This window comes from Gigantopelta aegis, chromosome 2, assembly GCF_016097555.1.
Source record: "Gigantopelta aegis isolate Gae_Host chromosome 2, Gae_host_genome, whole genome shotgun sequence".
NCBI classification, from domain to species: Eukaryota; Metazoa; Mollusca; class Gastropoda; order Neomphalida; family Peltospiridae; genus Gigantopelta; species Gigantopelta aegis.
Window position 1 is genome coordinate 28,838,781 of NC_054700.1, and position 26,811 is coordinate 28,865,591.

At 47.8% G+C, this 26,811-nt stretch overlaps 1 protein-coding gene across 1 annotated transcript; it reads left to right on the plus strand.

Annotated features, from left to right (window-relative positions):
* The first annotated feature begins 4,232 nt into the window (after positions 1-4,232).
* LOC121377641 lies at positions 4,233-11,363 on the plus strand. The gene is made up of 4 exons (XM_041505715.1): positions 4,233-5,006; positions 7,176-7,280; positions 9,187-9,309; positions 10,548-11,363. Exons 1-4 carry the CDS (start codon positions 4,633-4,635, stop codon positions 10,756-10,758), a joined length of 813 nt encoding a protein of 270 aa, XP_041361649.1. The 5' UTR covers positions 4,233-4,632; the 3' UTR covers positions 10,759-11,363.
* Positions 11,364-26,811: the final 15,448 nt, after the last annotated feature.

Sequence of the window (26,811 nt, forward strand, 5' to 3'; positions counted from 1 at the left end):
TTTTTGGTGGGGGTTTTGTTTGGGGTTTTTTGTTTGTATTTTGGTTGTTGTTGTTGATGGTGGGTTGGGTTTTTTTTTTTTTTTGGGGGGGGGGTTGGGGGGAGGGGGGGAGGTTGATGTTGCTAACGATACCAGAGCAGATTTTAAACTACGGTTATTTGAAATCTAACATATGCTTACTTAAACATCTGGTCCGATGAGAAAGAGGGACAGTCCGGTGACGTCACGTAAGCTAATCCCATCTATAAAGCAGCAATGGATCTCTCCCATATACAGGACAGTGCATACCACGGCTTTTGATATACGAGTTGTGGGCCACCGATTGGGACGGAACAAAAACCTAGTCCACTGATGGCGGTCGATCCTGCGACCTGGGGGTATAACGTGTGTTTGGAAACAGTTAAAATGTTTTACATTTAGTGAATTAAAACCTTTCACTTTTGTTATATAGGCCACGACCATGTCTGCCGTTTCTTAGGCTGTGGGCGAAATGACTACTTCTTTTCGTTCGCTTGTTGACTACACGTCGACTATGTTGACTATGAACGATACTGTTCTCTGTAGATCACTTCTTGTGCCATACAGCTTCTTCTGGAGAGTTGTTGTAGTTGTCCAGGTAGTCTCCCTCAGCTGCTGTAGGTTTATGCAGTCTTGGATGACATGTTCGGTCGTCTGTTCTGCTTCTCCAAAGGAGCACATGGAAGAAGGTACCAGCCGGAACCTCTTATGCCTATACTGGTTCAACCTGTTGTGTCCAGTCCTTTGTCGTATGTTGTGATGTCATTGCAAGGCAAACATCTAGCTGCGTTACGGAGGAGCCATCCTAGGGGTTGCTTTTCATTTAGTACAACTCTTCGACACATATGGAATATTTCACTTGCTTATAATGGGGGGGGGGGGGGGCTGGACGTAGCCCAGTTATACAGCGCTTGCTCGATGCGCGGTCGGTGTGGGATCGATCCCCGTCGGTGGGCCCTGTCTGTGGGATGGTGCATATAAAAGATCCCTTGCTGCTAACCGAAAACAGTACCTTTATATTTACAGATTCACCAACACTGGCTCCTAGTTTAGATATAGATAGATTATCTATAAAAGTAATTTTCATTTGCGGTCGGATTGCGGTCTTAAGAATGAAACTTGTAGAGCCTTCAAAGATGTTTTTGCTTCAATTATTTTAACCCACCCTCAGTGTAATTTTTTGTAATAATTGAATGTTTGTAATTCTCTCCGTTTCATCTTTTAATATAAATGAAAAAAATAAAAATTCTATTTAGTTTTAATATGTATTTATTAGGTGGGTTTGGTAGACAGTATGAGTTAGTTTTGACATAGCTAATGTTTTAACCACCTTTATCCGACCACATATAGCTTCGCATCTTCCACCCCGCGAATCTAAGTTGTTTTCTATTTTTACGAGCTTTTCATCCCAGTTCAGTGTCTAAATATTATCTAGTTGTTTATACCTGGAACGTTAAAATTTAACACCAGTCTAGACTTAGCTGTTTGCACATTTATTCCATGATATTAGCAAAGGGGTTTAATCCAATATGTGTTTTGGTTTGTTTGGTTTGGGTTTTTTTTTTCAGGCCTGATATGTCTCTAAATATATCAAGAGAGCAAGGAAAGCCATCTAAATACAATCGACTGTTATCGCCCCCCCCCCCCTCTCTCTCTCTCTCTCTCTCTCTCTCTCTCTCTCTCTCTCTCTCTCTCTCTCTCTCTCTCTCTCCTCTCTCTCTCTCTCTCTCCTCTCTCTCTCTCTCTCTCTCTCTCTCTCTCTCTCGTGGTATATCTCTCGTGGTATATCGATCAAAGAAAGAAAGAAAGAAGTGTTTTATTTAACGACGCACTCAACACATTTTATTTACGGTTATATGGCGTCAGACATATGGTTAAGGACCACATAGATTTTGACAGGAAACCCGCTGTCGCCACTACATGGGCTACTCTTCCGATTGGCAGCAAGGGATCTTTTATTTGCACTTCCCACAGGCAGGATAGCACAAACCATGGCCTTTGTTGAACCAGTTATGGATCACTGGTCGATGCAAGTGGTTTACACCTACCCATTGAGCCTTGCGGAGCACTCACTCAGGGTTTGGAGTCGGTATCTGGATTAAAAATCCCATGCCTCGACTGGGATCCGAACCCAGTACCTACCAGCCTGTAGACCAATGGCCTGCCACGACGCCACCGAGGCCGGTATATCACGATCAATGTCCTACGACTTGTATATCACAATGTACATGCAAGCTGTTCCATTTTCTGGCCAGTCTGTCTGTAATCGTGAAGAAACACAAATAACCGTGATAAAAACACAAATAACCGTGATGAAAACACAAATAACCATGATAGAAACACAAATAACCGTGATAAGAACACAAATAACCATGATAGAAACACAAATAACCGTGATAAAAACACAAATAACCGTGATAAAAACACAAATAACCATTATAGAAACACAAATAACCGTGATAAAAACACAAATAACCGTGATAAGAGCACAAATAACCATTATAGAAACACAAATAACCGTAATAGGAACACAAATAACCATGATAGAAACACAAATAACCATGATAGGAACACAAATAACCGTGATAGAAACACAAATAGCCATGATAGAAACACAAATAACCGTGATAAGAACACAAATAACCATGATAGAAACACAAATAACCGTGATAAAAACACAAATAACCGTGATAAAAACACAAATAACCGTGATAAGAGCACAAATAACCATTATAGAAACACAAATATCCATGATAGGAACACAAATAACCATGATAGGAACACAAATAACCGTGATAGGAACACAAATAGCCATGATAGAAACACAAATAACCGTGATAGGAACACAAATAACCGTGATAGGAACACAAATAACCATGATAGGAACACAAATAGCCATGATAGAAACACAAATAGCCGTGATAGGAACACAAATAACCGTGATAGAAACACAAATAGCCATGATAGAAACACAAATAACCGTGATAAGAACACAAATAACCATGATAGAAACACAAATAGCCGTGATAGAAACACAAATAGCCGTGATAGGAACACAAATAACCATGATAGAAACACAAATAACCGTGATAGAAACACAAATAGCCGTGATAGGAACACAAATAACCATGATAGAAACACAAATAGCCATGATAGAAACACAAATAACCGTGATAAGAACACAAATAACCACGATAGGAACACAAATAACCGTGATAGGAACACAAATAGCCATGATAAAAACACAAATAACCGTGATAGGAACACAAATAACCGTGATAAGAACACAAATAACCATGATAGGAACACAAATAACCATGATAGGAACACAAATAGCCATGATAAGAACACAAATAACCATGATAGGAACACAAATAACCGTGATAGGAACACAAATAACCGTGATAGAAACACAAATAGCCATGATAGAAACACAAATAACCATGATAGAAACACAAATAACCGTGATAGGAACACAAATAACCATGATAGAAATAGAGAATATTTCTTTCTTTTTTTGTCAAGTATGATTTATATCTCATCGAGGGAAGTGTGTAATCATATCTCACGAGTCGCGCTTGCGCGACGAGTGTTATATAAATTCAAACTTCACAAGATGAGATATAAATCATAAACATGAAATTTTCTATTATTATATAACTTTTGGCAATTTATCTTTATTTTTAAAATGCCAGCAGCAAAATAGTTTCGGCTTTCTTACAATGAAGATGACATTTCTGCAGTGACGATAACACATTTTAGAGTGAAATAGTGAAATTTTCACTCTAAAATGTGTTATCGTCACTGAGTGACTGATAACACTTTTATCTCACTGATATTTTAAGATAGTTCACTAAATGTTATATAATAAACACAAATAACCCTGATAGAAACAAAAATAACCATGATAGAAACACAAATAGCCATAGTTTCAAAATTGGGTGGCTTAGTTAAACAACAGCCTTTTTTCTGTAGTTTTGACAAATTACAGTAGATCCAGTGATTTGGCATGAAATACTATACTGTTCAAGTCGCGAATTCAGGAACTTTTGCAGGGTGTGGGGAGGGGGTCTACATGCAACTACTTAAGTAGAAGTTAGATATTAGCGGTGAAGGCATTTCAAAAATTGGGGAGGGGATTGGTTTGTTTTTTGGGGTTTTTTGGGGGGTTTTTTGTCGTGAGCAGAAGGAGTCCTGTCCCCCAACACCCCTACCCTGGATCCGCGCCTCTGCTCAAGATGTATTATTTTCTATTATGTTTAGGTCGCGACAATTATCTGGAGTTGTCTCCTCCTTATCAATGTCTGGGAAATAGATGGCGCAAAGAACAATTCTACCAAGCATCCTCCTAAAACGGCGTTTTATGGACAGTCACTTAACAGTGGCTTCGCCAGCGGTTTCAACACGAGGTATGGTAATAATGGCCTTCGAAGGAGAAACCATGGCCAAGGCAACAACCAATACCGCAACCAGGGCACCACCGGGTATGATAATCAAGGGAACAGTGGATACGGTAATCAAGGGAAATCTAGATACGGTAACCAAGGGAACTCTGGATACGGTAACCGAGGGAACGTCGGACACGGACACACTGGATACGGTAACCAAGGTAACATGCGACACGGAAACACTGGATACGGTAACCAAGGTAACTCTGGATACGGTAACCCAGGGAACGCTGGACACAGAAACACTGGATACGGTAACCAAGGGAACTCTGGATACGGTAACCCAGGGAATGTTGGACACGGAAACACTGGATACGGTAACCAAGGGAACTCTGGATACGGTAACCAAGGGGGAACCGGATTTGGCGGTCACGGAACGAACGGCTATGGTAACCAGGGAAACAGCGGGTTCGGTAACCACGGAAACACTGGATACGGTAACCATGGGAATACAGGCTACGGGAAGGTGTTGTTCTGCCCCAATCAAACGTTTTACGACGACAACTTTCAGTTATCTGGCGTTGCAACTGGCTACCCAATGTAAGTATTTATCTTTCTATCATGAAGACTATATATAGACCCGTAAGACAGAAAACCGGATGGGCGATTGTCCTCACACTTCAAGACCCTACGGTTCACTCTTGTCTGTCTAATTATATATAAACAGACGCAATAACCTATAAAACAAAGAAAATGTTGTGAACTAAGTGCATGCAATTGGTTTCGCCAGGTGCTTGATTAATACTGAGTACCTGGCAAAGGAAGATTTTATTACTTTCATATTGGCTATCTTTCGATAATCAGCAGTGAATCTTACGTTTTCCTGCATCCACTATTTGTACGGACCTTTTATAGTGACCGATTAAAGCAGAGATAAACTGCTCCTAGATGTTTATTAATTGGCGCGTGACCGACTCGTTTATTTGACTAAGTAGGCTATCCAGCTTCATGTTTTATGCATCGTTAGATTTAAAGGGACTGCCCTGAGTTTGCAGCCGTTGTTAAGATGTTTGCGATAACAGTCTTGTTGGCGACTACTATTTCATACTAAATACATTTTCTTGTTTAGAATACCATTGTCTGTATATCGAATACCAGTATGTTTGCGGTCGTATACTAATGTTTGTAGCACTCAGTTTTTACTTTAATTCGTGATATATATTTTTTGGAGGTAAAATCCGGTTTGGGCTAGTACAAGCAACAACAACAAACACCTTGTAAATACAGACACTGATATTTTAAATAGAAATATGTATTTAATGTGTATGTTACGTAATCGAAAAGGCTCTATTGGTCGGAAACATTTTACAAAGGCTGTAAGCTCGGGACTGTCACTTTAATACAATGAGCAAATTAAGTATTGTGGTAAACAATAATAAAACTTACTATTTGTTTATTTTCTTACGTGAGAATTGAAATATCTTAAAAGAATTAATGTAGTGAATTTTTACTTTATACTGTAAAAAGCTTGCTAAATGATTTTTGCCTTCTACTTGTTGAATTCTAGGATAAGAAAAATGATGTAGGAATCTGCTCTGAAAACCTCGCAGTGTTTACTATCCTTAACATGTTTGGCATAAAGGCTCAAAACGCCGATAGCCTAATTTACTGAAATGTCATTATGTATATGGGCGCACATGTACAATGTCCTTTACCATAGTTTGTATTTTTCGTGCTGGGGTATCGTTAAACATCTATTCTATTCTATCCTATTCTATTGTACAATGCTGGAACATACCACGGCCTTTTAAGCAGCAGTCGCTGCTCACTGGTTGAAAAATGTGTAGCTTTTAAAGGCGCACTGAACTGAACAAGTTTGCCATTATGAAAGTTTCTGACACCAATGATAGGCCCGTAGGATCAAATTCTGTTTTGCGTACAAGCCACATTTTTATCTATATCAAAATACAGTAGGAGAAAAATGAAGTACATTTTCGTTATCGAGTGGTAGACACAGGTCCCTCGTCCCATCAATCCCCGTTTCCAGTGGGCATGCCTAAATCATGATACTATATCTGTTATGAGAAGATATATGTTTATTCTAGACCCAAAGACGTATAATTCCGTTATATTGCACGATATATTTATTATCACGTTCTTCCCCGACTATATCGATCAGTGTAGTTATTTGCAAAAACACTTTAAACGGGCAGTTTTCGGCTTAACTGAAATATAAAGGACATGAACCATACTTTCGCTAAGTGCTATAGATATTATGTTACACAATTCGTGTGAATGTTGGAATTTACTGACTGACAAATTGTTGGAAAATAGACAGTTGCGATGATAATCATAATTGTGATAACCATTATTATCATTATGATTACTACTACTACTACTACTACTACTACTACTACTACTATTACTACTACTACTACGACTACTACTATTACTTCTTAATTTACTGCTGCTGCTGCTGCTGCTACTACTACTACTACTACTTTTTACTACTACTACTACTACTACTACTACTACTACTACTGCTATTACTACTACTACTACTACTTCTATTACTACTACTATTACTATTATTATTGTATTATTATTATTACTACTACTACTACGACTACTACTATTACTACTTAATTTACTGCTGCTACTACTTCTACTACTACTACTACTACTACTGCTACTACTACTACTATTACTATTATTATTGTATTATTATAATTATGATGATGATGATGATGATGATGTTCACCATTACAGACAGGACATCACGACTGAGTTGACGAACCGTATAGACCTGGCTGCTTGTCTGGCCCGCACAGTGACACTACCCACGGCCCCCATGCTGCCAGCCACCGACGCCAAGTGAGTGAGCCCACCACGCACACTCCTACACACATACTCCTACACACACACTCCTACACATCACACACTCCTACACACCACACACGCTCCTACACACACTCCTACACACACTCCACACACTCCTACACACCACACACACTCCTACACACACACACTCCTACACACCACACACTCCTACACACACGCGCGAACTCCTACACACCACACACACTCCTACACACACACGCGCGCACACTCCTACACACCACACACACTCCTACAGACACACCCACATACCCTCGTACAGACACACACGCACCCTCATACGTACAAACACACCCACCCTCATACGTACAAACACACCCACACACCCTCCTTCAGACACACCCACATGTCCTCGTACAGACACGCACACACTCGTACAGACACAATTCACCCTCGTACAGACACACCCACACCCTCGTACAGACACACCCACACATCCTCGTACAGACACCCACACATCCTCGTACAGACATAATACACACTCGTACAGACGCCCACACACCCTCGTACAGACACACCCACACACCCTCGTACAGACACACCCACACGCCCTCATACAGACTTTCGTACGGACATGTACACACATTCCCATACATACAAACCCACACGCCCTCGTACAGACATCCGCACACTATCGTACAGCCAGAGTTTTCTACTTAAAGACGCCGACTCCAGTTCACCGAGTTACATATTATATTTGGTGTTATAAAAGAAATAACATTACTTGCAGTTATCCTACATAACAGGACTGTATTGAATTTTCAAAACATGACACTTGAAGCAAGACGTTGAGAGCATTGTGTATTTTAATGATACTTGAAGCAAGACGTTGAGAGCATTGTGTATTTTAATGACACTTGAAGCAAGACGTTGAGAGCATTGTGTATTTTAATGATACTTGAAGCAAGACGTTGAGAGCATTGTGTATTTTAATGACACTTGAAGCAAGACGTTGAGAGCATTGTGTATTTTAATGGCTAAAAGCTATGCCATGTTCCTTTAAAGGCGCAGACCCCCGTTTTTAAAGGTCCGTGAAAATGGAGACCAAGTTTTGTTAATCTACAGGCCTGCAACACATCTGGATAAAGTTATAACAAAGAAAAGCTAAAATATGTGATGTTTAAACTGGGATACTTCTTAGACGAACGCGTTTTTAAAATTACGAAATATACATTTTGGAGTATTGCAAAAACCTTGATGACCAGAAACACTAACATGTATAAAAATTAATATTCTAAATAATACAATTTAAGTACTTCTAATTTAAATGGTCAAAAACAGCTTTAATACAGGCAATGCGGAAGCAAGTAAATATTGGGGAATTGGGGAGGGGTGGGGATGGAGCTGACAGATCATGGGCGCAAAGTAAAGTTTCTAGGGGGCACGAGGGTATGCTCCCCCGTAAAATTTAGAATGTTCTAAAATGCAATTTCCTGCATTCTACTAGTAAAATTCATCTCTGCCTAAAAATTTACAACCAATAATATTTTTGATTCAGAACTATTGAGGGGCTAGAGACCTAGGGTAACTATGTCACTTTAACTTGTTCGAGGGCGAGACGTAGACCAGTGGTAAAGCGCTTGCTTGATGCGTGGTCAGTTTGGGATCGATCCCCGTCAGTGGGCCCATTGAGCTATTTCTCGCTCCAGCCAATGCATCACGACTGGTGTAACAAAGGCCGTAGTATGTGCTATCCTGTCTATGGGATGGTGCATATAAAAGATCCCTTGCTGCTAATCCAAAAGAGTAGCCCTCTCTCAATATCTGTGTGGTCCTTAACCATATGCCCGACGCCATATAACCGTAAATAAAATGTGTTGAGTGCGTCGTTAAGCGAAACATTAAATGAAAGATTAACTTGTTCGACGTCTGCCTGTTTCAGCCTGGGTCACGTGAAGGAGACCTGTCCGTCCATCAAGTCACGTCTGTACAGCTTCACCGGGACCAACGGACGATGCTGGTTTCTACAGAACTTCCAGGAACCCGTCGACTTCGTCATGTGTCTGTACGTTAACTGTTTTTATTACCCATATTCAGTGGCGTAGCGTAGGTTTCCAGCGCCCGGGGCAAGGCAAGCATTGTGCCCCCTAACCAGTGGACCGTTAGCACTCCCCCCGAGTCCCTTCCACCAGTTACGGTGGCCCCGCCCACGCTACTTCATTCATTCATTCATTTATTACCCATATGGTTAAAAAATATCATGGTACTGATCAAAGTGATACGTCCCATTAGAACGCCAAGTTATTACGTGTTAAAGCGATTGTCCTGAGTTACAGAGGCGGATCTAGGGGTGGGGTAGGGGCCCGGCCCCAAAATGTTTTAGACAGTTTTCATCCCTCTCCAAACCTCCCTTAAGCATTCCGCCTCATGTCATTGCCCCCCCCCCCCCCAAATGGATTTTCTGGACCCGCCACTGACTTACATGCTAACATGAGTACGACTAACATATCCTTTTTGATGACTAAAATTCCATATTAGAGATATTTGATAACCTCTTAAAGTGACTAGCTTGGGTTAGTTATATTGAAACATGAGTACGACTAACATATCCTTTTTGGTGACTCAGGCCCGTAGGAACGGCTTTCGGTGTGTGTGTGGGGGGGGGGGGGTACTAATGGATCGGGTATAAACTCTATATAAGATTTTGGTTACAATGGGCAAACATTAATGTGATAAAAAAAAGGCTCACGAGTGCGGGGGGGGGGGGGGGCTCTCTTTGAAAATGTCCTTCACAGGTGTCTGGCAACCTCGAGCTGTGCCATTATTTTTTACACTGTGCCGCCCCGAGGCGAGACGTAGCCTAGTGGTATAGCGCTCGCTTAATGCGCTGTCGGTTTGGGATCGATCTCCGTCACTGGGCCCATTTGGCTGTTTTTCGCTCCAACCAAGTGCACCATGACTGATACATCAACGGCCGTGGTATGTGCTATCCTGTCTATGGGATGGTGCATATAAAAAAATCCCTTGCTGCTAATCGAAAAGAGAAGCCCATGAAGTGGCGACAGCGGGTTTCCTTTCTCAATTTCTGTGTGGTACTTAACCATATATCATACGCCATATAACCGTAATTAACTGTGCTGAGTGCGTCGTTAAATAAACCATTTCCTTCTTCCTTCCTGTGTCACCCCTGATATTTCAGGGCAGCGTGCTCGAACAGTAAATATATAACATAAGAATTAAATGTCTTGTCTTCATTATTATTATTATTTCTTCTTCTTTTTCTTTTCTTTTTTTCATTCACAGAACGCACTACTGTCGTCACTGCACCAGTAAACCACGCACGTATAACAACAACGCCGTCATACAGAATCGCTGCATCAAGGAGTATCGCTACGTTGGCGTCTACGCATACTGCGAGAACAACGCCATCAACAACAGAATCGTCTACATGCGGATCATCATCCCCGACCGCTGTAGCTGCAAGTCGGTCTACTGTTACCCAGACTGGCACTGAGCAGGCGGCAGAACACCAGTCCACCTAGCGCTAAGCTGTGTACCGTACACCGGTCGACTAGTGCTAAGCAGTGTACCGTACACCGCTCTACTAGCGCTTTGCTGTGTACTGTACACCGGCTGACTAGTACTACAAGATAACCATCTTCGCAAGGCAAGCTACCATTCCCTATGGTACACTGCATTTCGCAATTGGCTCGAGAAGATGCGACATAATAAGTCGCAGGTGGCACTGGTGTTCCGCTGACACAGCGGCATGACATAAAGCCACATTTGTATTCATTAAGCCTTTGTATATACAGCTTCAATGACAATACCGCTATAATTATTATATACGTGTTATTCAGTGGCGGATCCAGAAGACGAAAATGTTTTGGGGTCAATTACAACAAAAGTTTCCAACTCAAATATTCATACTTTTCTCAACAGACATACATCTCCTGGGGCGGATCTAGAGGGGGGGGGGGAGGAGGTCCAAGGTGACCGGACCGCCCCCCCCTCCAATTTGAGAAGTGCCCCTTTTATTTAGGATTTTTAGGTTTTTTACAAATTTATTTATTCTGTCAATGTATAGAAGAACACTGTAGAATACGTCTGCCAGCGTCCCTGTTGCAGCACTATTATATTATGGTCCATGTGAACCGTGTGTAATTTTTCAATAGTGCCTTTTCATAATGTTATGGTGCCCTTTTTGTTTTGGACCCCCCTCATCAGAAAAGCTGGATCCGCCCCATATCCCCCCCCCCCCCCCACCATACACACATCATTTTGGCGGCTAACTGCATCCAACCAACATTGCTCCTCGTTCACGCAAGCTTAATACTAACATTTCACATTGGCGGGTCCACGGGGGGTGGGGGGTGTCACACCCCCCCCCCCCCCCCCCGCCCGCTTGAAGGGCCCTCTTTTTAATTACTCTTTTTAATTCAATATCCATAATATACCGGTACAACACTAAATTGCCCTGAAAACGCGTCTGTGAGCAACTTTTTTTGTTCCAAAAAATTAGGCAAGCAATCCTAGAAAATCCTCTTACAGATCTCGCTCACTTGCCTTCGACAAACTCAAATTAGCCTTTTTACAATTCTGTTACCCTCTCCGAACCTGTTCCAGTCGCCTCTCCTAACCCCCCCCCCCCCCCAACACACACACACACACAGGTCCGAATTTATACCTTGGGGGGTCAGGGGCACTTCAGTTCGGGGGCCACTCAACATAGAAATTAAATTACATGACAAATAAAAAACAACAACTAATTTTATAATTATTACATTTTCTTTTTATAAAGGAAGTCCTTAGTTTGGGGGGCCCCTCTGGCAGGGCGGGGGGGGGGGGGGAATTGCCCCCTTATAAATCTCTATTTCCACCGTTACCACTCAGTTTGAATCTAACATTCTGTCACTAACGCCTAGGCAGGGGCGTCGGATGGAATTTAACATTGCAACGACGGAGAGGGTGGGTGTGGGAGGGGAAGGGGTGTAGTGTGAGCTGGACCTGGGGGGGGGGGGGTCGAATATGAACCAAGTGAACCTTTTCTATTTTGTTTTTGCACCACCAGAAACTCCATATGTATAAACCTGTATGTTTTAGTTCTGAAAGCGGATCATTTGCTTCAGCGGGGGGTGTTAGTCCGACCCCCCCCCCCCCCCCCCCCCCCCAGCCTACGCCCATGAGGGGTGTCCCCTCTCTTGTTGATGCAGAGGGGTTCCCGCTGGAAACATTTTCAAAGATATCTACTTTCGGGCGATATTGTCAGAATATTAAACAAACAAAAAAATATATGCAACAGTACGAAGATGTACTATTCACGTTACACGTAGCACATATGGAATTTTCAGAAAGTTGCCAGTCGCGATTCGTTGTAACTTGCTAACTTGTATCAAACTAGCGTTTGCAGCTAGCGAGCACCATTAGCGCTCAGCTCCGACGCCTCTGCTAGGCTACAAAGTCATTGCCACCGACTATCAATAGTTCAGCGTCTCTGCCATTCCCTGAATCTGTTCAGGATCCGCTACAATTTGTGTATCTTATATTTGTATTGTATTGCTTTGATGTAGTCATCCAGGAAAGGGGAATTACGTATTATAATCATAAGAAACATTTTATTATTTTCTTTTATTATTATGGGTATGTGGGGTTTTTTCTACTTTTCACCTAAACTGTATGCAGTAAACTCTATCCAAAAGAGAAATGATATGTTTGTGAGGCGAGGCTACATAAACCAGATAATTATTCCAATAGTTTTATACGTATTTATATGTTTATAATCCAATGCATGCGCAGGTGTATTATTCATTTTATACTTTATTTTTATACGCATTTAATAAATATAGTTTGAACTATAAATATTGGGTGTTATTATTTTTTATTATTACTATTTTACGTACACGTTGAATTTACCTTATATGAAGGTTTGGTTTTGGTGCGTTTTTTCGGGGTTTTTGGGGGTTTTTTAGTGAAGAAGCAACATATTAATTCATTTGTTGTAATGAGGTGAGACTTTAATAAACTATCTGTCTGTCTGTCTTTCTATTATGAGTATTTCGAACAATTCTTGGATATTTCTTCATGGATGGTCAATTCTTGATATATCCCAGCGTGTTCACTTTTCGTGTGTCTAAGCGTATTCCCCGTTATATAGCTACATGTACCATAAGCAGAGGGGTCAGGGGTGTCACCAGTGCTGGATGCTGGAGCATTTCTTCGCAGTCGGGCAAAATGAGCTGGCCTGAAACCTTTTCACCGTGTTTATTACCATCATTTTACTCACAATATTAGTTGTAATTCATGTACAAATGTGTAGTTTGGAACATTGTATGGATTCTGGCAAAAATCAGCCTGTACCAACACCCCCCCCCCCACACACACACACACACACACACACCACCACCACCACCCCAATCATCTTTACAACAATAGGAGTACGTACACATATGATTACCGCTACTGACCCTGAGAACGATAATGCAGAAAAGGACAGACCCTAGTTTCAGCCCATGAAAATGCACACTAAGTTTAGTTAATCTACAAAGCTGTAACACATTTGAATAAAGTTACAATTGAGTGAAACTTGAGTTTGTGACTTTGAAATGGTGAAATATCCTCTAAAAACAGACTAAAACTCGACTCCATAACTGCGTTTTTAAAAATATGAGAAATGCATTTTGTGATATTAAAAACACCAGGGTGACCAATAACCCTTCGAATGTACGGAAATGAATAGTGTAAACAATAAAATCTAAGTAAAGTATGATTTCAGTTATCAAAAACGGCTTTAATAGTGAAAAATATGCCTTAGTGTTTAAAAACTAGGGTATGTCTCTTTAAAGTGTGGTTCTTCATCCTTTATTAATGTGCATAATCAATTCATAAAATTAAAGCTTTGAATTAGTAGACGGTTCACAACTACACCACCTGCAAATAAGTATAAAAAACGTGGTGTTATGTTTTCGTGTGCCACGGCTTGGAACTGGAACTAACGGACACTCTAGTAAAATTAAATGTTAAAGGGACATTCCTGAGTTTGCTGCATTGTAAGATGTTTCCGACTAATAAAATATTTCTATGATTAAATTTACATATTAAATATATTTTCTTGCTTAGAATATCAGAATGAATGAATGTTTAACGACACCCCAGCACAAAAAATACATCGGCTATTGGGTGTCAAACTATGGTAATGCAAACAAATAAAGTGATGATCAACATCAATATAAAAATTCAAGATTTAAATAAAAACAGTGTAAAGAACTGTGCAAAAATACAAATATCACAGATAGATACTGACTTTTATTCAAAAAAATTATTTTATCTCGAAGAAAACAAGGGGATTTGTGCTGTATTGGCCATTCTCAAAGATAATATTACACCCCTGCACCACGGTGAGGTTACAGCACGCGCAGGGGTGTTTAGAATATCAGTGTCGGTATATTCAATGCGTTTCTGGTCGTCTTAATATTTGTAAGGAGCCCAAACTGGATTTTGTCTTCAAATAATTTCGTACGTACGAACAAATATGTTTTAGGAAATAAAATGAAAATTAACCTAGTACAAATATTAGAACGATCAGAAACACGTTTAATATACAGCCACTAAAATTCTAAACTATAAAATATATTTAATATATAAGTTTAATCGTTTAAACATTTTATTAGTCGATAACATCTTAAAAATTGCAGCAAACCCAGGAATGTCCCTTTAATCAGTACTTTTGGTAATTCATTCTTAGGTCGTTTATTTTCATTTGTTTTCGGGGGTGTGGTTGGGTTTTTGTTTTCGTTTTCTTCTTGTTTTTGTTTATTTGTTCTTTTTGAAAACAGAAACTATTCCTTCAAAATGTCCTTTAGTGCCTGCAATAACAAGAATAGTTTGGAAACAAACTGGAATAAAAGTAGGGTTGTAAAGGGGTGGAAACATTCCGCAAATTTTGGAAATTTTCCTTGGAGTTTCGGGAATTTTGAATGGGTCGGGAATATGAGGAATTTGTGGAACTTAACCAATCTAAAGCCTTTCATTTCAAATAATATTCCTACAGACACTAGTAACTGTTTAACTGCATTCAAAACGTGTAATATATCCTCAATATTCAAACAATAATGTTCCGGTTAAATACGTAGGTGCCGACGGGTTTCTTCCTGTGGTATGTGTATTAGTGGTTAATATGTCAAACATCTGTTATCAGCGAACTAGAAAATGATCGATGTAAAGGAATTTAACGTCAAGCAGAGGATTGTTGTATTATAGAGCGGGAATCTTTCACCATCGTTTGGTAGGCACATATTTTTTTCTGGCCGTAATGAGCACGTCATAACAATCCAAATGCCCGCTTTGCTCTCTTACGGTCAGAGTACTCTGGCTAGGCGTAGAGTACTGGGGCTAGGGGTAGGGTACTCTGGCTAGGGGTAGAGTACTGGGGCTAGAGGTAGAGTACTCGGGCTAGGGGTAGAGTACTGGGGCTAGTGGTAGAGTACTGGGGCTAGGTGTAGAGTACTGGGGCTAGGGGTAGGGTACTCTGGCTAGGGGTAGAGTACTGGGGCTAGGTGTAGAGTACTCGGGCTAGGGGTAGAGTACTGGGGCTAGAGGTAGAGTACTGGGGCTAGGGGTAGAGTACTGGGGCTAGGGGTAGAGTACTGGGGCTAGGTGTAGAGTACTCGGGCTAGGGGTAGAGTACTCGGGCTAGGGGTAGAGTACTCGGGCTAGAGGTAGAGTACTGGGGCTAGGTGTAGAGTACTGGGGCTAGGGGTAGGGTACTCTGGCTAGGGGTAGAGTACTGGGGCTAGGGTAGAGTACTGGGGCTAGGGGTAGAGTACTGGGGCTAGGGGTAGAGTACTGGGGCTAGAGGTAGAGTACTGGGGCTAGAGGTAGAGTACTGGGGCTAGAGGTAGAGTACTCGGGCTAGGGGTAGAGTACTGGGGCTAGAGGTAGTGTACTGGGGCTAGAGGTAGAGTACTGGGGCTAGGGGTAGAGTACTGGGGCTAGAGGTAGAGTATTCGGGCTAGGGGTAGAGTACTGGGGCTAGGGGTAGAGTACTGGGGCTAGAGGTAGAGTACTGGGGCTAGAGGTAGAGTACTGGGGCTAGGGGTAGAGTACTGGGGCTAGAGGTAGAGTACTGGGGCTAGAGGTAGAGTACTGGGGCTAGAGGTAGAGTATTCGGGCTAGGGTACTCGGGCTAGGGTACTCGGGCTAGGGGTAGAGTACTCGGGCTAGGGTACTCGGGCTAGGGGTAGAGTACTCGGGCTAGGGGTAGAGGACTGGGGCTAGAGGTAGAGTACTGGGGCTAGAGGTAGAGTACTGGGGCTAGAGGTAGAGTACTGGGGCTAGGGGTAGAGGACTGGGGCTACGGGTAGAGTACTGGGGCTAGAGGTAGAGTACTGGGGCTAGGTGTAGAGTACTGGGGCTAGAGGTAGAGTACTGGGGCTAGAGGTAGAGTACTGGGGCTAGGTGTAGAGTACTGGGGCTAGGGGTAGAGTACTGGGGCTAGAGGTAGAGTACTGGGGCTAGGGGTAGAGTACTGGGGCTAGAGGTAGAGTACTGGGGCTAGAGGTAGAGTACTGGGGCTAGGTGTAGAGTACTGGGGCTAGAGGTAGAGTACTGGGGCTAGGTGTAGAGTACTGGGGCTAGAGGTAGAGTACTGGGGCTAGAGGTAGAGTACTGGGGCTAGGTGTAGAGTACTGGGGCTAGGGGTAGAGTACTGGGGCTAGAGGTAGAGTACTGGGGCTAGGGGTAGAGTACTGGGGCTAGGGGTAGAGTACTGGGGCTAGAGGTAGAGGACTGGGGCTACGGGTAGAGTACTGGGGCTAGAGGTAGAGTACTGGGGCTAGGTGTAGAGTACTGGGGCTAGAGGTAGAGTACTGGGGCTAGGGGTAGAGTACTGGGGCTAGGGGTAGAGTACTGGGGCTAGGGGTAGAGGACTGGGGCTACGGGTAGAGTACTGGGGCTAGAGGTAGAGTACTGGGGCTAGGTGTAGAGTACTGGGGCTAGAGGTAGAGTACTGGGGCTAGAGGTAGAGTACTGGGGCTAGAGGTAGAGTACTGGGGCTAGGGGTAGAGTACTGGGGCTAGGGGTAGAGTACTGGGGCTAGGTGTAGAGTACTGGGGCTAGAGGTAGAGTACTGGGGCTAGGTGTAGAGTACTGGGGCTAGGTGTAGAGTACTGGGGCTAGAGGTAGAGTACTGGGGCTAGGGGTAGAGTACTGGGGCTAGAGGTAGAGTACTGGGGCTAGGTGTAGAGTACTGGGGCTAGGTGTAGAGTACTGGGGCTAGGGGTAGAGTACTGGGGCTAGAGGTAGAGTACTGGGGCTAGGGGTAGAGTACTGGGGCTAGGGTAGAGTACTGGGGCTAGAGGTAGAGTACTGGGGCTAGGTGTAGAGTACTGGGGCTAGAGGTAGAGTACTGGGGCTAGGGGTAGAGTACTGGGGCTAGAGGTAGAGTACTGGGGCTAGAGGTAGAGTACTGGGGCTAGGAGTAGAGTACTCGGGCTAGGGGTAGAGTACTCTGGCTAGACGTAGAGTAATGGGGCTAGGGGTAGAGTACTGGGGCTAGGAGTAGAGTACTGGGGCTAGGAGTAGAGTACTCGGGCTAGGAGTAGAGTACTCGGGCTAGGGGTAGAGTACTGGGGCTAGGGGTAGAGTACTGGGGCTAGGAGTAGAGTACTGGGGCTAGGAGTAGAGTACTCGGGCTAGGGGTAGAGTACTGGGGCTAGGGGTAGAGTACTGGGGCTAGAGGTAGAGTACTGGGGCTAGGGGTAGAGTACTGGGGCTAGTGGTAGAGTACTGGGGCTAGGGGCAGAGTACTCGGGCTAGGGGTAGAGTACTGGGGGTAGGGGTAGAGTACTCGGGCTAGGGGTAGAGTACTGGGGCTAGGGGTAGAGTACTGGGGCTACGAGTAGAGTACTGGGGCTAGGAGTAGAGTACTCGAGCTAGGGGTAGAGTACTGGAGCTAGGGGTAGGGTACTCTGGCTAGGAGTAGAGTACTGGGGCTACGAGTAGAGTACTGGGGCTAGGGGTAGAGTACTCTGGCTAGGGGTAGAGTACTGGGGCTAGGGGTAGGGTACTCTGGCTAGGGGTAGAGTACTGGGGCTAGGGGTAGAGTACTCGGGCTAGGGGTAGAGTACTGGGGCTAGAGGTAGAGTACTGGGGCTAGGAGTAGAGTACTCGGGCTAGGGGTAGAGTACTGGGGCTAGGGGTAGAGTACTCTGGCTAGGCGCAGAGTACTGGGGCTAGGGGTAGGGTATTTTGGCTAGGGGTACAGTACTGGGGCTAGGGGTAGAGTACTGGGGCTAGGTGTAGAGTACTGGGGCTAGGTGTAGAGTACTCGGGCTAGGGGTAGAGTACTGGGGCTAGGGGTAGAGTACTCGGGCTAGGGGTAGAGTACTGGGGCTAGGTGTAGAGTACTCGGGCTAGGGGTAGAGTACTGGGGCTAGGTGTAGAGTACTCGGGCTAGGGGTAGAGTACTGGGGCTAGGGGTAGAGTACTGGGGCTAGGGGTAGAGTACTGGGGCTAGAGGTAGAGTACTGGGGCTAGGGGTAGAGTACTGGGGCTAGGTGTAGAGTACTCGGGCTAGGGGTAGAGTACTGGGGCTAGGGGTAGAGTACTCGGGCTAGGGGTAGAGTACTGGGGCTAGAGGTAGAGTACTGGGGCTAGGGGTAGAGTACTGGGGCTAGAGGTAGAGTACTGGGGCTAGAGGTAGAGTACTGGGGCTAGGAGTAGAGTACTCGGGCTAGGGGTAGAGTACTGGGGCTAGGGGTAGAGTACTGGGGCTAGAGGTAGAGTACTGGGGCTAGAGGTAGAGTACTGGGGCTAGAGGTAGAGTACTGGGGCTAGGAGTAGAGTACTCGGGCTAGGGGTAGAGTACTGGGGCTAGGGGTAGAGTACTGGGGCTAGGGGTAGAGTACTGGGGCTAGGGGTAGAGTACTGGGGCTAGAGGTAGAGTACTGGGGCTAGAGGTAGAGTACTGGGGCTAGGAGTAGAGTACTCGGGCTAGAGGTAGAGTACTGGGGCTAGAGGTAGAGTACTGGGGCTAGGAGTAGAGTACTCGGGCTAGGGGTAGAGTACTGGGGCTAGACGTAGAGTACTGGGGCTAGGGGTAGAGTACTGGGGCTAGGAGTAGAGTACTCGGGCTAGGGGTAGAGTACTCGGGCTAGGGGTAGAGTACTCTGGCTAGAGGTAGAGTACTCGGGCTAGGGGTAGAGTACTGGGGCTAGGAGTAGAGTACTGGGGCTAGGAGTAGAGTACTCGGGCTAGGGGTAGAGTACTGGGGCTAGGGGTAGAGTACTGGGGCTAGAGGTAGAGTACTGGGGCTAGTGGTAGAGTACTGGGGCTAGGGGTAGAGTACTCGGGCTAGGGGTAGAGTACTGGGGCTAGGGGTAGAGTACTGGGGCTAGGGGTAGAGTACTGGGGCTAGGGTAGAGTACTGGGGCTAGGGGTAGAGTACTGGGGCTAGGGGTAGAGTACTGGGGCTAGGGGTAGAGTACTGGGGCTAGGTGTAGAGTACTGGGGCTAGGAGTAGAGTACTCGGGCTAGGGGTAGAGTACTGGGGCTAGGGGTAGAGTACTCGGGCTAGGGGTAGAGTACTGGGGCTAGGTGTAGAGTACTGGGGCTAGGGGTAGAGTACTGGGGCTAGGGGTAGAGTACTCGGGCTAGGGGTAGAGTACTGGGGCTAGGGGTAGAGTACTGGGGCTAGGGGTAGAGTACTGGGGCTAGAGGTAGAGTACTGGGGCTAGGGGTAGAGTACTGGGGCTAGGGTAGAGTACTCGGGCTAGGGGTAGAGTACTGGGGCTAGGGGTAGAGTACTCGGGCTAGGGGTAGAGTACTGGGGCTAGAGGTAGAGTACTGGGGCTAGGGGTAGAGTACTGGGGCTAGAGGTAGAGTACTGGGGCTAGGGGTAGAGTACTGGGGCTAGGAGTAGAGTACTCGGGCTAGGGGTAGAGTACTGGGGCTAGGGGTAGAGTACTGGGGCTAGAGGTAGAGTACTGGGGCTAGAGGTAGAGTACTGGGGCTAGGGTAGAGTACTGGGGCTAGGAGTAGAGTACTGGGGCTAGGGGTAGAGTACTGGGGCTAGGGGTAGAGTACTGGGGCTAGGGGTAGAGTACTGGGGCTAGGGGTAGAGTACTGGGGCTAGAGGTAGAGTACTGGGGCTAGAGGTAGAGTACTGGGGCTAGGAGTAGAGTACTCGGGCTAGAGGTAGAGTACTGGGGCTAGAGGTAGAGTACTGGGGCTAGGAGTAGAGTACTCGGGCTAGGGGTAGAGTACTGGGGCTAGGGGTAGAGTACTGGGGCTAGGGGTAGAGTACTGGGGCTAGGAGTAGAGTACTCGGGCTAGGGGTAGAGTACTCGGGCTAGGGGTAGAGTACTGGGGCTAGGGGTAGAGTACTAGGGCTAGGGGTAGAGTACTGGGGCTAGGAGTAGAGTACTCGGGCTAGGAGTAGAGTACTCGGGCTAGGGGTAGAGTACTGGGGCTAGGGGTAGAGTACTGGGGCTAGAGGTAGAGTACTGGGGCTAGTGGTAGAGTACTGGGGCTAGGGGTAGAGTACTCGGGCTAGGGGTAGAGTACTGGGGCTAGGGGTAGAGTACTCGGGCTAGGGGTAGAGTACTGGGGCTAGGGGTAGAGTACTGGGGCTACGAGTAGAGTACTGGGGCTAGGAGTAGAGTACTCGAGCTAGGGGTAGAGTACTGGAGCTAGGGGTAGGGTACTCTGGCTAGGAGTAGAGTACTGGGGCTACGAGTAGAGTACTGGGGCTAGGGGTAGAGTACTCTGGCTAGGGGTAGAGTACTGGGGCTAGGGGTAGAGTACTGGGGCTAGGGGTAGAGTACTGGGGCTAGGGGTAGAGTACTGGGGCTAGGGGTAGAGTACTGGGGCTAGGGGTAGAGTACTCGGGCTAGGGGTAGAGTACTGGGGCTAGGGGTAGAGTACTGGGGCTAGGGGTAGAGTACTGGGGCTAGGGGTAGAGTACTGGGGCTATGGGTAGAGTACTCGGGATAAGGGTAGAGTACTCGGGCTAGGGCTAGGGTAGAGTACTCGGGCTAGGGGTAGAGTACTGGGGCTAGGGGTAGAGTACTGGGGCTAGGTGTAGAGTACTCGGGCTAGGGGTAGAGTACTCGGGCTAGGAGTAGAGTACTCGGGCTAGGGGTAGAGTACTGGGGCTAGGGGTAGAGTACTGGGGCTAGGAGTAGAGTACTGGGGCTAGGAGTAGAGTACTGGGGCTAGGGGTAGAGTACTGGGGCTAGGAGTAGAGTACTGGGGCTAGGGGTAGAGTACTGGGGCTAGGGTAGAGTACCCGGGCTAGGGGTAGAGTACTCGGGCTAGGGTACTCGGGCTAGGGGTAGAGTACTCGGGCTAGGGGTAGAGTACTGGGGCTAGGGGTAGAGTACTCGGGCTAGGGGTAGAGTACTGGGGCTAGGGGTAGAGTACTGGGGCTAGGGGTAGAGTACTGGGGCTAGGAGTAGAGTACTCGGGCTAGGGGTAGAGTACTGGGGCTAGGGGTAGAGTACTGGGGCTAGAGGTAGAGTACTGGGGCTAGAGGTAGAGTACTGGGGCTAGGGGTAGAGTACTCGGGCTAGGGGTAGAGTACTGGGGCTAGGGGTAGAGTACTGGGGCTAGGAGTAGAGTACTGGGGCTAGGGGTAGAGTACTGGGGCTAGGGGTAGAGTACTGGGGCTAGGGGTAGAGTACTCTGGCTAGGAGTAGAGTACTGGGGCTAGGAGTAGAGTACTGGGGCTAGGGGTAGAGTACTGGGGCTAGGGGTAGAGTACTGGGGCTAGGGGTAGAGTACTGGGGCTAGGGGTAGAGTACTGGGGCTAGGAGTAGAGTACTCGGGCTAGGGGTAGAGTACTGGGGCTAGGGGTAGAGTACTGGGGCTAGAGGTAGAGTACTGGGGCTAGAGGTAGAGTACTGGGGCTAGGGGTAGAGTACTGGGGCTAGGGGTAGAGTACTGGGGCTAGAGGTAGAGTACTGGGGCTAGGGGTAGAGTACTCGGGCTAGGGTACTCGGGCTAGGGTACTCGGGCTAGGGGTAGAGTACTCGGGCTAGGGTACTCGGGCTAGGGGTAGAGTACTCGGGCTAGGGGTAGAGTACTGGGGCTAGAGGTAGAGTACTGGGGCTAGGGGTAGAGTACTGGGGCTAGGGGTAGAGTACTGGGGCTAGGGGTAGAGTACTGGGGCTAGGGGTAGAGTACTGGGGCTAGGGGTAGAGTACTGGGGCTAGGGGTAGAGTACTGGGGCTAGGGGTAGAGTACTGGGGCTAGGGGTAGAGTACTGGGGCTAGGGGTAGAGTACTGGGGCTAGGGGTAGAGTACTGGGGCTAGGGGTAGAGTACTGGGGCTAGGGGTAGAGTACTGGGGCTAGGGGTAGAGTACTGGGGCTAGGGGTAGAGTACTGGGGCTAGGGGTAGAGTACTGGGGCTAGGGGTAGAGTACTGGGGCTAGAGTAGAGTACTGGGGCTAGAGGTAGAGTACTGGGGCTAGGGGTAGAGTACTGGGGCTAGGGGTAGAGTACTGGGGCTAGGGGTAGAGTACTGGGGCTAGGGGTAGAGTACTGGGGCTAGGGGTAGAGTACTGGGGCTAGGGGTAGAGTACTGGGGCTAGAGGTAGAGTACTGGGGCTAGGGGTAGAGTACTGGGGCTAGGGGTAGAGTACTGGGGCTAGGGGTAGAGTACTGGGGCTAGAGGTAGAGTACTGGGGCTAGGGGTAGAGTACTGGGGCTAGGGGTAGAGTACTGGGGCTAGGGGTAGAGTACTGGGGCTAGGGGTAGAGTACTGGGGCTAGGGGTAGAGTACTGGGGCTAGGGGTAGAGTACTGGGGCTAGAGGTAGAGTACTGGGGCTAGAGGTAGAGTACTGGGGCTAGAGGTAGAGTACTGGGGCTAGGGGTAGAGTACTGGGGCTAGGGGTAGAGTACTGGGGCTAGGGGTAGAGTACTGGGGCTAGGGGTAGAGTACTGGGGCTAGGGGTAGAGTACTGGGGCTAGGGGTAGAGTACTGGGGCTAGAGGTAGAGTACTGGGGCTAGGGGTAGAGTACTGGGGCTAGGAGGTAGAGTACTGGGGCTAGGGGTAGAGTACTGGGGCTAGGGGTAGAGTACTGGGGCTAGAGGTAGAGTACTGGGGCTAGAGGTAGAGTACTGGGGCTAGGGGTAGAGTACTGGGGCTAGGGGTAGAGTACTGGGGCTAGGGGTAGAGTACTGGGGCTAGGGGTAGAGTACTGGGGCTAGAGGTAGAGTACTGGGGCTAGGGGTAGAGTACTGGGGCTAGAGGTAGAGTACTGGGGCTAGAGGTAGAGTACTGGGGCTAGGAGTAGAGTACTCGGGCTAGGGGTAGAGTACTGGGGCTAGGGGTAGAGTACTGGGGCTAGGGGTAGAGTACTGGGGCTAGGAGTAGAGTACTGGGGCTAGGAGTAGAGTACTCGGGCTAGGAGTAGAGTACTCGGGCTAGGGGTAGAGTACTGGGGCTAGGGGTAGAGTACTGGGGCTAGGAGTAGAGTACTCGGGCTAGGAGTAGAGTACTCGGGCTAGGGGTAGAGTACTGGGGCTAGGGGTAGAGTACTGGGGCTAGAGGTAGAGTACTGGGGCTAGGGGTAGAGTACTGGGGCTAGGGTAGAGTACTGGGGCTAGGGGTAGAGTACTCGGGCTAGGGGTAGAGTACTGGGGCTAGGGGTAGAGTACTCGGGCTAGGGGTAGAGTACTGGGGCTAGGGGTAGAGTACTGGGGCTAGGGGTAGAGTACTGGGGCTAGGAGTAGAGTACTCGGGCTAGGGGTAGAGTACTGGGGCTAGGGGTAGGGTACTCTGGCTAGGAGTAGAGTACTGGGGCTACGAGTAGAGTACTGGGGCTAGGGGTAGAGTACTGGGGCTAGGGGTAGAGTACTGGGGCTAGGGGTAGTACTGGGGCTAGGGGTAGAGTACTGGGGCTAGGGGTAGAGTACTGGGGCTAGGGGTAGAGTACTGGGGCTAGGGGTAGAGTACTGGGGCTAGGAGTAGAGTACTCGGGCTAGGGGTAGAGTACTGGGGCTAGGGGTAGAGTACTGGGGCTAGGGGTAGAGTACTGGGGCTAGGGGTAGAGTATTTTGGCTAGGGGTAGAGTACTGGGGCTAGGGGTAGAGTACTGGGGCTAGGGGTAGAGTACTGGGGCTAGGTGTAGAGTACTCGGGCTAGGGGTAGAGTACTGGGGCTAGGGGTAGAGGGGCTAGGGGTAGAGTACTCGGGCTAGGGGTAGAGTACTGGGGCTAGGTGTAGAGTACTCGGGCTAGGGGTAGAGTACTGGGGCTAGGTGTAGAGTACTCGGGCTAGGGGTAGAGTACTGGGGCTAGGGGTAGAGTACTGGGCTAGGGCTAGGGGTAGAGTACTGGGGCTAGAGGTAGAGTACTGGGGCTAGGGGTAGAGTACTGGGGCTAGGTGTAGAGTACTCGGGCTAGGGGTAGAGTACTGGGGCTAGGGGTAGAGTACTCGGGCTAGGGGTAGAGTACTGGGGCTAGGGGTAGAGTACTGGGGCTAGGGGTAGAGTACTGGGCTAGAGGTAGAGTACTGGGGCTAGAGGTAGAGTACTGGGGCTAGGAGTAGAGTACTCGGGCTAGGGGTAGAGTACTGGGGCTAGGGGTAGAGTACTGGGGCTAGAGGTAGAGTACTGGGGCTAGAGGTAGAGTACTGGGGCTAGAGGTAGAGTACTGGGGCTAGGAGTAGAGTACTCGGGCTAGGGGTAGAGTACTGGGGCTAGGGGTAGAGTACTGGGGCTAGGGGTAGAGTACTGGGGCTAGGGGTAGAGTACTGGGGCTAGAGGTAGAGTACTGGGGCTAGAGGTAGAGTACTGGGGCTAGGAGTAGAGTACTCGGGCTAGGGGTAGAGTACTGGGGCTAGGGGTAGAGTACTGGGGCTAGGAGTAGAGTACTCGGGCTAGGGGTAGAGTACTGGGGCTAGAGGTAGAGTACTGGGGCTAGGGGTAGAGTACTGGGGCTAGGAGTAGAGTACTCGGGCTAGGGGTAGAGTACTCGGGCTAGGGGTAGAGTACTCTGGCTAGACGTAGAGTACTCGGGCTAGGGGTAGAGTACTGGGGCTAGGAGTAGAGTACTCGGGCTAGGAGTAGAGTACTCGGGCTAGGGGTAGAGTACTGGGGCTAGGGGTAGAGTACTGGGGCTAGAGGTAGAGTACTGGGGCTAGTGGTAGAGTACTGGGGCTAGGGGCAGAGTACTCGGGCTAGGGGTAGAGTACTGGGGCTAGGGGTAGAGTACTGGGGCTAGGGGTAGAGTACTCTGGCTAGGCGCAGAGTACTGGGGCTAGGGGTAGGGTATTTTGGCTAGGGGTACAGTACTGGGGCTAGGGGTAGAGTACTGGGGCTAGGGGTAGAGTACTGGGGCTAGGTGTAGAGTACTCGGGCTAGGGGTAGAGTACTGGGGCTAGGGGTAGAGTACTCGGGCTAGGGGTAGAGTACTGGGGCTAGGTGTAGAGTACTCGGGCTAGGGGTAGAGTACTGGGGCTAGGTGTAGAGTACTCGGGCTAGGGGTAGAGTACTGGGGCTAGGGGTAGAGTACTGGGGCTAGGGGTAGAGTACTGGGGCTAGAGGTAGAGTACTGGGGCTAGGGGTAGAGTACTGGGGCTAGGTGTAGAGTACTCGGGCTAGGGGTAGAGTATTGGGGCTAGGGGTAGAGTACTCGGGCTAGGGGTAGAGTACTGGGGCTAGAGGCAGAGTACTGGGGCTAGGGGTAGAGTACTGTGGCTAGAGGTAGAGTACTGGGGCTAGAGGTAGAGTACTGGGGCTAGGAGTAGAGTACTCGGGCTAGGGGTAGAGTACTGGGGCTAGGGGTAGAGTACTGGGGCTAGAGGTAGAGTACTGGGGCTAGAGGTAGAGTACTGGGGCTAGGGGTAGAGTACTGGGGCTAGGAGTAGAGTACTCGGGCTAGGGGTAGAGTACTGGGGCTAGGGGTAGAGTACTGGGGCTAGGGGTAGAGTACTGGGGCTAGGGGTAGACTACTGGGGCTAGAGGTAGAGTACTGGGGCTAGAGGTAGAGTACTGGGGCTAGGAGTAGAGTACTCGGGCTAGAGGTAGAGTACTGGGGCTAGAGGTAGAGTACTGGGGCTAGGAGTAGAGTACTCGGGCTAGGGGTAGAGTACTCTGGCTAGACGTAGAGTACTGGGGCTAGGGGTAGAGTACTGGGGCTAGGAGTAGAGTACTCGGGCTAGGGGTAGAGTACTCGGGCTAGGGGTAGAGTACTCTGGCTAGACGTAGAGTACTCGGGCTAGGGGTAGAGTACTGGGGCTAGGAGTAGAGTACTCGGGCTAGGAGTAGAGTACTCGGGCTAGGGGTAGAGTACTGGGGCTAGGGGTAGAGTACTGGGGCTAGAGGTAGAGTACTGGGGCTAGTGGTAGAGTACTGGGGCTAGGGGCAGAGTACTCGGGCTAGGGGTAGAGTACTGGGGCTAGGGGTAGAGTACTCGGGCTAGGGGTAGAGTACTGGGGCTAGGGGTAGAGTACTGGGGCTACGAGTAGAGTACTGGGGCTAGGAGTAGAGTACTCGAGCTAGGGGTAGAGTACTGGAGCTAGGGGTAGGGTACTCTGGCTAGGAGTAGAGTACTGGGGCTACGA